Below are 12,490 nucleotides of genomic sequence, written 5' to 3'. Positions count from 1 at the left end.
ACAAAGGGCCCCAAAAATGACACACACATACATGTACAATAAGAGTATGCTGTAAAAGACACACCTGAGATTTGAAAAAAACGTCTTGTCTTATCTTATCAATGAGGGTTATCTAATAAACCATGTCTGGAAAATGTATCTGTCACAGTGTGGCTGCAGAAAAGGAACACTGAAGTAGAGTTGTAACAGTACAACGTACAATTATCATTGAACACGTACAATTATCATATCATATAAAAAATAAATCAGATGCAGAATCTCACCTGCCATAAGCAACGCCTTTCCACTTGACTGCTTAAAGCCCAATTTATACTTCTACATGGAGTGTACGTAGCCAACGCCATCGTGAGCATTTATGCTTCTACATTCTGTCTGTATTGCTTTGCAATTTCACAGCCGAAACGCTAGTTGGCGGTGGGGTTTCTATGTTCCACTGTGTTGAGTTTCTGTGCTGATGTTTTGAGTTTAGGCACCAATGTTTTGAATTTAGGCTAATACAAACAATAGCAACTGAAACTGAGCGGATCATTTTGGAGTTGGAGCTGATCGATGTTGAAAAACAGTTACTTTTAGTTAATTACTAAAACTAAAATGTAGAAACGAGCCAACCAATCACATATCTTGCAGTCTGCGTCGTCACGATCTGTAGTTACATTTTTTTGGGAGGTGTGCATCAGGTTATAAAAAGAATAAATTGGGCTTTAGACACTCAACTTGCTTCACCCCCACACGTACATTGTAGCTCGAGGGAATCCCAGAATCCAGTCATGAAAATGAAATTTAAAGTATAACACAAATGTCACGTAAAATGCACAAAGTGATGGATGGATGAATACATCAAAAGTAGAGCTATACAATGAATCAAATCGTGACATAGTCTGTGAATATTGAAGTGCAAAAAGACAGTTATATAAATATATAATCTGCTTGTTCTGTGTGTCTCTGTGTGAATGAGCTGCGCTGTTTCGTCTACTACATACTCAAGTACGTGTGGCGCTCATGGTGTTTTCAGCGTCTGCTAATATATTTGTAATAAATCATAAAAAGTAAAATGAATTTTCTGAATAAAATACTGTGGCAAGCAGGACGAGGCAGAGGGCCATGAGAACGGGGTGAGGCTGGTGGCACAAGTGTTAATGAGTGTCACCTGTGAGCCACACCAGTCTTGAGTTTCTCACTCTCGTCGCTCTTCCTTTTATGCTCCCAAAGCTCCTCTGTGAGAAACTCGAGAGTGGTGCAGCCCGCAGGCACCTTTCTCATGGCCCTCGGCATCGTACTGCTTGCCACAAATACATTTCACAGGACTCTATTCTTAACAATTTTAATAAATTATTAATGATAAAAATAAGTTGCTAATCTAATCCATAATTAGTTATTTTAATATATTAGACATGTTTTTGATATTTGAAATTTGAATAAACAAAAACAAATAGTTTTAAGTTCCCTTTCAGTCGGTTACGTTCGACGTACATCAGTAGTGACCGACGAATTGGGATATCGCAAGAGAGCCCTATCGGCTTCGAGTGAACTAAAATAAGCCAATGGAATTGGCATGCAATATTTGCATAATGTGCACCGCGCCCGCCAGGTGGGTATAAATAATGAAGCGAATGCAATCGCACACGCTTCGGAGCCAACCTTAGACTGAGAGTGACTTCTCAAGCCTTTGAAGAGCCGTTTCTACATGTGTTGGTGTGAAGGCACATTACAGCAAAGCCACAAGCTTTCCAGAGGCAGCCCTCGAGCTATTTATACAGCTCTCAACTGCTGTTTTCACAGCATCATTTGCCCTGTTGGTTTGCGATTTGGGCCAGTTCCTCTGTACGTGTGACTCAGGGAGTGGTGTACCTGCAGTCACATCATGGCTGTTTACGTGTCTTTACGAAGGTTACGGAGGTGGCCGTTGTTCTGCTCAAGGAACAGGGCGTTCGCATTTATCAACTACCTCGATGACTGGCTCATTCTGGCTAGCTCGCGGGAGCAGTTGTGCGAACACAGGGACATGGTGTTAGCTCACCTCAGCCGCTTGGGTCTTCGGGTCAACTGGGACAAGAGCAAACTCACCCCCGGGCAGAGGATCTCTTATCTTGATATGGAACTGGACTCGGTTGCCCAGACAGCGTGCCTCACCGAGGAGCCCTTCATTCCTGCGGGCAGGAGTTCCCCTCGAACAAGTGTCCAGGCATGCTGTGGTATACACAGATGCTTCTGCCACCGGATGGGGTGCCACGTACAACGGACATGCAGTATTAGGTCTGTGGATGGGGCCTCAACTGCATTGGCATGTCAATTGCCTCGAGTTGCTAGTAGCACACCTTGAACTGGGCCGCTTCAAGGAGCTGTTGACAGACAAGCACGTGCTGGTCTGCTCGGACAGCACTGCGGCCCTTGCATACATCAGCCATCAGGGTGGTCTACGCTCCCATCGCATGTCACAACTCAACCGCCATCTCTTGCTATGGAGTCAGAAGCATCTGAGGTAGTTTCATGCCATTCATGTTCCAGGCGTGCTCAATCGTGCAGCCAACGAGCTCTTACGGCAGCCTCTGCTTCCGGGCAAATGGAGACTCCATCCCCAGGTGGTCCAGCTGATTTGGCAGCGCTTCGGGGCCACACAGGTAGATCTGTTTGCCTCCCCGGACACAGCCCATTGCCAGTTGTTCTATTCCCTGACACACCCTGGCCCCGGGGCCTGCGCAAATATGCGTTTCCCATAGTGAGCCTTCTCGCACAGTTCCTGTGCAAAGTCAGGGAGGACGAGGTCTTGCTAGTGGCTCCGTATCAGCCCACTCAGACCTGGTTTTCGGATCTGACGCTCCTCGCGACAGCACCTCCTTGGCCCATTCCTCTGAGGAAGGACCTTCTGACTCAGAGATGGGGCACCCTCTGGCACCCGCGTCCCAGCCTGTGGAAACTCCATGTCTGGTCTCTGGAGGTTCTAAGTGATCTCCCCCAGTCAGTTGTAGACACTGTCACTTCCGCTAGAGCTCCTTCTACGAGGAACCTCTATGCATTGAAGTGGAACCTGTTTGTTGAATGGTGTTCCTCCCACCGAGAGGACCCCCGATCATGTTCGGTCAGGTCTGTGCTTTCCTTCCTGCAAGAGGGCTTGGAGCAAAGGCTGTCTCCCTCCACCCTCAAGGTGTCTGTTGCCGCTATTGCCGCACATCATGATGCAGATGAAGGTAAGTCGTTGGGGAAGTAAGACCTGATCGTCAGGTTCCTGAGGAGGGGTGAGGAGACTGAATCCACCTCACCTTTCCTCTATACCCTCTTGGGATATCTCCCTGGTACTTACATCTCTCCGGGGTCATCCCTTCGAGCCTTTGCAGTCAGTGGAGTTAAAAGTACTGTCACTTAAGACCGTCCTCCTGGTTGCATTGGCCTCTGTGAAGAGGGTAGGGGACCTGCACGCATTTTTGGTTGACAAATCGTGCCTGGATTTCAGGCCCGGTGACTTACACGTTATCCTGAGACCCCGGCCTGGATATGTGCCCAAGGTTCCTACCACTCCCTTCAGAGATAAGGTAGTGAACCTGCAAGCGCTGCCTTCGGAGGAGGCAGACCCAGCCCTGGCTTTGCTCTGTCCCGTCCGCGCTCTGCGCCTGTACATGGATAGAACGCAAAGCTTTAGGACCTCAGATCAGCTCTTTGTCTGTTACGGAGGCCAGCAGAAAGGAAAGCCTGTCTCCAAGCAGAGGATGGCCCACTGGATAGTGGACGCCATCGCCTTGGCTTATCAGTCCCAAGGCGTGCCTTGCTAGCTCGGGTTAAGAGCTCACTCCACTAGAGGAGTTGCCTCTTCCTGGGCACTGGCGCATGGCACCTCACTGACAGATATCTGTAGAGCTGCGGGCTGGGCGACACCCAATACATTCGCTAGATTCTATAGCCTTCATGTGGAACCAGTATCTTCCCGTGTACTCGCTTCCAGAAGTCGGTAAACACGAAGAACCCGTTCTAGTGTCGGCTTGCAATGCCACCCCCCCCCCAAAAATGCAAAATGGTAAATACATGTGGCAAAAGTTAAACACAACTACAACACAGTTGTCATCCTTTAAACACAATGACTCAAAATTATTCACACTTATTTCTAATGATGTGATCAAATCAACTGTATAAAATATAGGTCAGTTCAGAGTGCACAAGTGACACAGGTGCTGAATGATGATACCAACAATAGATGGAAACAATCTAAAAAGTAGAGGAGGAAGAGTATGTGTAAGAGGATGATGAGGAGAAAGAGCAAGGGGTGTGGAGACAAGGCTGTCAAGGCTGGATCCGGCACAGGTTTTTCCCTTTGCTTGGCAAGAGACGACATTGCCTGTGATGTGGAAAATGTCCTCAACAATATTCAACAATATTATTGATCTGATAGTACTGACATTATAGGATGAGAACTTAACTAAGCTAGCCTAGATGATGACATCACTGTTTTCTGCAGAACTGCTTTATAGAGGAAAATAATTACAGTAATTTACATAATAATTGATGGTCTTTACAATGTAAGTGAATCAACACTGAACTGACTTCAGCTGAACAATGACACTATTTTCTTTTAGAGCTGTACAGCCAAAATGAACCCTCTTTGCATTACTGATCATCATGTACCTGTTATCACTGTAAAGCTGCTTTGACTATACTATACTATACTATACTAGACTAGACTAGATTAGTATCTGTGTAGTATAAATTGCAATTGAAATAAAGGTGACTTGACTTGATTTAGGCCGGACCCAACATGAAGACGTGATGCTGAAGCAGAATGAATCTCTCACTGACTCTGAACTTTGTTTTTTGTGTGTGTGTGTGTGTGTGTGTATACTGTATCATGCTTTTCATTTAGAGTTTTCTTTGACCTTTTAGTCATTTGCATTTAGACTGCTGTATGTTTGCAGTATGTAAGTACTGTATATACAGACATTCAATACTATATAATATTGAATATAATACTGTACTTGCAGTACATACAGTATACTTTAAATTCACATTACTTGTGATTTCAATACATTTTGTGTAATGGCAAAATGTGTTTACTGTGTTACAATATACTTTTTTTCTGTAACCTCATGTTCTGGATGTTGTGTTTTCCATTTTTTAATGTAGTGTCTAATGAATGATCTGTAGTGTTTTTATATTGTTTAATGTGTGTATGATCTGAAAGCTTTGTTTGATTTTGCCATAAGAGTCAGAGGTTTTGTGAAATTAGTTTGAAGATTGGATTTGTGTTTAATGTTTTGAGAAAATGAGTGATGGTTTCAAGAAATTTGTTTTAGCAATTGTGAAATACTGTATTATCATTCTGTTGATAATAATAATAAATGATTGTTTAATACCGGTTATCATCATAAGATGTTTATCTTACCATGAAAATTTCATACTGTTACAACCCTACATTGAAGTGTGGATCTAGGTGCAAACGGTATATTTATAAACACAAAAAAACTATGGAACACAGAAGCACAGGAAAAACCACAGGAGCACCAAACCTTCCATTGACAAGAACAGACAAAGGGTTGAACCAAACAGGTATAAATAGACAGGATAAATGATGGATCAAACAAGATACAGGTGGGACTAATCAATGAACCAATGAGTAACTATAGGAATAAATGACACTGGGACTAAACACAGCCAAGGTAACTAAAGACAAAGAACCAAAACTACACAAAAGATATGTGAAAGTATCTGGCAAAGAAACCTCACAAGGGATCATAAAGCCACACCGGACGAGAAGTGCCACACTCCGTCACACTAATGCAAAATGCAATGTATCTACCAGCCTAGGGTGAAGTCAGTATACAATAATCTGAGAAAAATATAATGTAATTTAATGGAAAATTGCTGTATGTGAGTGGGAAGGCAGGATTATGAACAGCCTCTGAAGTTGTAGCTGGGAGCCGCTGACAGTCAGTGTGTGTTCACTCATAGAAAATAATGAAATTTTGTTTCAATTTTAGGACGCTCTGTGACTGATGTGCAACCCTCAGCTACAGCACTAAAAATAACCCATTCAATATGCTTTATGAAACTAGTGTTGTCAAATGTACCGGTACTTCGGTACCAAGTTGGTACTGAAATTTTGAAAATGTGATGATTCTAGCATTTCTGTAGTTCCGGGAGTACAGAGTAACCGGTATATTCGGTACCCACTGATAGGGCTGTGCCAGTATTTTACGTGAATATGACACGAGTGAAGCACAAAGCTTTGTTTACAGAAGAAATAGGCTAATAGGTTAGCAATTAAATGTGACATCGCAGCCATGGAATCATTTTGGTTCATGCCGAATAAGAGAGGTACGTCAGTCCATACTTTTAAGCTGTGTCGGCTTTATTGTATTATTTTTTGCGAATCGCGATCTGGTCACCCATTTAGCAGAAAATTTAACAATATTCCATTAGTTATTCCACTGAACATGGAATCTCTGTTTCTTTTCCCAAATCTTCACTCACGCAGGGGATTATAAACGTTTCTTCCTCTTATTCGCTTTTAATTAGGCCTATTATATTCACATTCTTCACTGTGGTAAAGTAGAAAAACACCATAGGACAGAAACCTTTTGGCTTGCACGTCAATTTCTATTTAACACAGTCTGTGCTTGTTATTAGGCCTAGACTTTATAAGGCGTGTCAAGTTTATTTGTATACTGCGTTTCACACACGCCGGTGATTTTTAGTTTCGCTTTCTCTGGCAGAGCAAATTCAAACATAGCCTGAATGTCTAAAGATAAAACTAACTCTTCAGACCTTTTACAAGTGTCAGTTGCTTGTAACATCAGGAGATAACATGAAGATATTATTAAAGAGAAACTATCTCCTTCCTGCTCGTGTCCCACATCCCTCTCAAAGCGCAGAGCGGCTATATATGACGCATCTTTGTGTGGAAATAAAAAACGAATGTTTTTTAGAATAATACTTAACTTTCTTATTATTTAGGTCAGTGGTTCTCAAACCTGTCCTGGGGACCCCCCACCACTGCACATTTTGCATGTGGTCTCCCTCATCTAACACACCCATTTCAACTCTTGCAGTCTCTACTAATTAGCTGATGACTTGAATCAGGTGTGTTAGATGAGGGTGACATGCAAAATGTGCAGTGGTGGGGGGTCCCCAGGACAGGTTTGAGAACCACTGATTTAGGTTACCATTATTTACTGATATTTATTTCATAGTTTTACAGGCTGTAGTGTGTTTCACTGAAGGAATAGCTAAAATAAACACACGTGTCCGTTTCAAAATGGATGTTTGAGCATTTGTTTATTTATTTTTTTATATTTCAAAATTTATTTCACTGAGGTATATATACACACACAAACATACACACACGCTCCAAATATTTATCTGTATGATAACAATCATATTTAATGTGTTTTTAGAAATAGGCTAATTAAGTAAAATAGTAAAATAGTTCAAACAGATTTTTCTGTGGTACTGAAATTGGTACCGAGAACCGTAAAATTTTACTGGTATTGGTACCGACTACTGGAATTTTGGTACCGTGACAACACTATATGAAACAATGAAAAAGAAACTTTGAAGAAAACACTGACCACTAAATTTGTCACTAAAAAGAATAATAAATTAACAGAGCGGATGAAGGGTTATTTCAGTGAAAACTGAAACGAAACTGAACGAAAAAAAAAAAAATCCAAAGCTTTACCATACACATTGAAATGTTTGGCACTGAAATGTACTAGTATGCAGAAATTAACATTAAGTAAGATTAATAAATGCTGCAAGATTCATGTTAACGATGCATCCAACAAATCTAACCTTATTGTAAATTACCAAATATTCCCTAATGCATAACTTATGTTTATGTCAGGAGTTATGATTAATTGTGCCAATAGATTATTGTATTCATTGCCTTTAATGAACATGTTAAGTTAACAATAGGGATGGGTATCGTTAAGGATTTAACGGTATTACTACTTACCGATACTGCTTATCGATCCGGTACTTTAACGGTATTCTTATCGGTACTTTTTGTTATATATATATTATATATATATTTATATATAGAGAGAGAGAGCTGAATTAACTTTGCTTTATATTATATAGTGTCTGGCATTTTTGGTGTTTTATATAAGATACAGTAAGAACATGAACAAAGAAACAAACTGCCAAATACAATAAAACAAAGACACAAATGAAATAAAGTGCTTTTATTTGTCATTGTAAGTAATATAGGCCTATAAGTAATATAGGCCTAGCCTATAAAAGAAATCTAAGTAACCAAATGTAAAGTAACACTGCATGGTTTTCACAGTATAAATTAATAGATTAACTCTTATTAAAGCTAACTATATTCAGAAGAAGTGCTGTGAGTGATTTTCTCTTTGCATTTTGTTGTTTGATTAACACTGATGGCATAATTGTCAGAAGGTGACTGCTGTCACTTTAAGACAATATATTAACACACATCGGATTTTCTCCCAGCTGTTCATGTACACTTCCGATATAAACTGCATTTATGTAGCTAAACACACTCCAATCCGGTCATTTTAACATACTATTGTGTGTATTTAATCTTTTGGACGTGCACCTGAAGCCAAACGTGTAATTTGTTTGTCTATTTGCAATCCGTTTTGAAGCGCGCGCCGCAATTCAGCCTGAGGAACAGCGTCTCTTGCGCGGATTATTGTGCTTTCAACGTTTTAAACGTTGATAATAATTTTCAAACATTTACTGCAATTTAGCAACAGTAAAGACTGCATTTTACAACAATCACCGACTGTGCTGATTCTTACCTTAAGTTTGAGTTTAGGGAGGAACGAACGCGCGCAGCTGTGAAGAGAATGAAGATGTGCCAGACGAAACGTGTGCCAGTTTTTAATAGTTTTACCTCAGATATCTTCTTTCTGATGATCCTTGAAAGCCAACATCAAAATCAAAAATAAAATTAGCTTAATATCAAAGCACACGCCTAAAGTGTATGCAGACGTTTAGTTTTTTAGTTCTCTCCTCAATCGTCACCATTAGGCTAAACAGGGCTTTCATGTGAGCGGCTGCGCGCGCTGTAGCTTCTCTGCGTGAGCGCGATCTCTCTTCTTGCGAAAGCAAAAATGCATCATAGACAAATGTCCTAATATTATTGCATATAGAAACAGCTGGCGACTCTGGCGAGATAGAATCTGCAAGATAATGTCTATATAGCAATAATAAATGCACGTGTATTTTCTTCATAATTTCTCCAGTACCGATAGCAGAACCGTTAACGTCAGAGCTTATCGATACACCGGTCTTTCAAAATTTAGCCCCGGGGTCAATTTAATACCGGGTTTCGGTACCCATCCCTAGTTAACAACACTAGTTTTTGAATGTGTGCACAAATATGCTGCTGCCAATAAGTTTTGTGATTGGTTGTTCTTACCTCTCTCACACTGCGGCCCAGTGAAGCCGTATACACACGCACAGCGGTTTGGTCCAATGCAGCGTCCACCATTCTGACAGGTCTTCTCACAGACAGCTGAAACAAAACCACCTGCATTAAAACTGTTTCAATAGTGGGACTGCTTTGTGTTAAGACTCTGTCTTTCATATGCATCTGAATGTAACAAATCATACGTTTGATCCTCTTAAAGGGTTATTTCACCCAAAAATGAAAATTCTCTCATTAATTACTCACCCTCATATCTTTCCAAACCCATAAGCCCTTCATTCATCTTCAGAACACAAATTAAGATATTTTTTATGAAATCCGAAGCTCTTTGACTCCTCCATAGACAGCAATTTAATTACCACTGTCAAGGCCCAGAAAGGTACTAAAGACATTGTTAATATAATGAGTTGCTGTTCTGACATCGAACATGGAAGTGCTGCACTGTGCTTACTATGTCAGTTGCATATGAGACTGACATGGAAGAGAAGAGATTGTTGAATAAAGCCGTTATTTTTGTTTTTGCACACAAAAAGCATTCTCATTGCTTCATAAAATTAAGGTTAAACCACTGTAGTCACACTATTTTAACAATGCCTTTAGTACCTTTCTGGGCCTTGACAGTGGTAAATAAATTGCTGTCTATGGACGAGTCAGAGAGCTCTCAGATTTCATCAAAATTATCTTAAAGTCTCCCTGTAGTCAATTATTTTATCCCTTAAAACTCATCTTTAATCACCAAAATGACATATTTAAAAAAAATTCAAGTGAAAAAAAATGTCTTCATGCCTTACAATAGCCTGAATGCAACTCTACACCCTTACCTCATTTAATATACACGGATCAATGAATATGTAAATGAATAAAGCCAGCTCGGAGAGTCTACTGTTGCTGTAGTGATGAGAAATTTGTTGTTTGTGTTGTAGATATTTAAGAAAAAAGCTTGCTTCGCTTCATATATTCAGTTTAACAGCTGTGCAACTGAAATGCTCACATATTTTCTGAAGCTTAAATTGTGTTTTAAATTGTGAATTGGTAAAACACCTTTGCAAAACGGTCTGAATCCACTTCCATTTGTTTGGACTGCTCTCTCACTGAATCACCTGAAGCGATTTCTCAGTAAATCAGACAGTATCAAGAGAACAAGCAGCCATTTTCCTCTGTGAACATGCGCCAAATGGATGTTTGACAATTTCGTTGCTTTTTGGAGTTTTCAGATTTAAAAAAACATTCAGATGAAATCCTGCAGGCGCCCATGCCTTATTCGTAGGCTACATGAAATAGTGCAGATTTCCAGTATATTTACTTGAACTTATCAGGTAGGCTAATATCTATGGTTTGATCCATTCCAGAGGCAGCCAAAATTCCACACTGACTGACATAAGCACATGAATCACGGTCACACGCACATGCTCAGAGCAATATTGTTTTAGCTATGTTTTGTAGTATTAAAATATTTCGAAGGACAAAAACATGAACTTTATTGGCTTTACTTCAAGTCAGCTGTCACTTTACTTTGGCGCAAGCCCCTATGCGCTTGCACCATGGCTCGCACACTTGGCACAGCCCTTGCGACTGTCATTAATTAATATGAATTAATTTAGGCTAATTAGCCTTTTGCTTGACTACGTTATCAAACAGCTGATAATGTGTTGCTAATGTTACACACACCGTTCCTGTTCTTCATCTGTCAGACAGCAGCCTTCTAACAATCAGTATCCTTACAAATGCTTTGAACAACTCAGAACGTCAGTGGAAAAAGGCATATAGTTCATCATAACATTGTAATAGACTCGCTATATTGCTAAATCTACACAATTTTTCATATCAACAGAAAATATACCGGGATAACCTGGTTTCTCTCGAGACTTTCCTGCTTCAGAGCAGTCATAGTTAATGATATGCTAAAGCCTGCCGGCAGGTTGTTGTGATTGGTTACAAGGTAGTCTGTGAGGTCACAAACACCCACGATTTCAAACCGAGGGTTTTAGACTGTCTTTGTTTACTGCAGTTTCAAACATAAAATACTCAGCAATGGTGCTGACTTATGAATTTGCACATGGTGTGTCTTAAAGAATATTAAAAACACCACACAGACATATAAAAACATTAAAAACTTGATTTTCACCAAAGGGGGTCTTTAAATTGTGTTCCGAAGATGATTGTGGGTTTAGAACGACATGAGGTTGAGAAATTAATGACAGAATTTTCTTTTTTGGGTGAACTAACTCTTTAAGATCTACAGGTCACACACATTCTTCACATAAAAGACAAAATATATGACCTGCCCTACATGATTTGATGATGAAAGTGGACTAATTGCCATTAGGTCAGGTATTAGTGCCTGACGTCCTATGTGAAAAACATTTAAATCATCTTAATCTGAAAGTCAAGAACACTGACTTATAACTGAACAGTGATAATGACTGGCTTACTACAGGCCTGCTGTTAAGACCGGTACTGTCCAGACAGGTTATTGTTGCTCATCTTGCATTTCAAAACCTTGGCAAAAGGTCATGGCTTTAGAACCAGAATCAAAGAAACTTTAAGTGCTAGCTGAGTGCCAAACAGACAAGAGCCAAGAGCTTTGGCCTGCCCTCTATAGTCTATGAGCAAAGCCTTGAACTCCTACAGAAACGGCTGCTTCTCTGGATGATTTACATCTGCTGCAACCATGGAAAACCTGCAGAGGTCTGTGCTGATTATAGGAGTTTATGACAGAGCAGGACACCTGCAGATCCTTCAAAACATGATTGCTAGTTTGTATGCATTCCATTGAGAAAAATACAGGTAGGCTTTGAGCACTGTGAACATTAGCTGAACCTCAGTCTACGGAGTAAGGAGTGACTATGTTCCTGTACAACAAGTCCTCAATTCAGTTGTTAACTAATTCCTAGCCAGCATGTTACAGTACAAACACCTAGATGGGCTTCTTGCTCCTGTATATAATCAAAACAAGTACAGTGTGTTAGTAGTGCAGATAAATGTGCTGTCTTTATTTCAAATCAAACTTGATTTGAAATGTGTCAGACTTGATCTTTGAAGCATTGTTGTAATATGACTGATGATCGTTTCAAGGACTGAGAGGTTGGTTGATTTGGGCAAGTGGGG

General features: G+C 40.3%; 1 protein-coding gene across 5 annotated transcripts in view; it reads right to left on the bottom strand.

Annotated features, from left to right (window-relative positions):
• The window catches only part of LOC125255244 (fibrillin-2), a 144,220-nt gene that overhangs the window by 124,317 nt on the left and 7,413 nt on the right, over positions 1 to 12,490 (bottom strand). For all 5 annotated transcript variants that reach the window (XM_048170325.1, XM_048170296.1, XM_048170321.1 and 2 more), the window contains one exon: positions 9,374 to 9,469. In XM_048170325.1, the coding sequence (XP_048026282.1) occupies positions 9,374 to 9,469 (96 nt within the window). The remainder of the gene's footprint in view (positions 1 to 9,373; positions 9,470 to 12,490) is intronic.

Source organism: Megalobrama amblycephala, linkage group LG2 (assembly GCF_018812025.1).
Source record: "Megalobrama amblycephala isolate DHTTF-2021 linkage group LG2, ASM1881202v1, whole genome shotgun sequence".
NCBI lineage: Eukaryota > Metazoa > Chordata > Actinopteri > Cypriniformes > Xenocyprididae > Megalobrama > Megalobrama amblycephala.
This window is presented reverse-complemented; position numbering and strand designations above follow the sequence as displayed.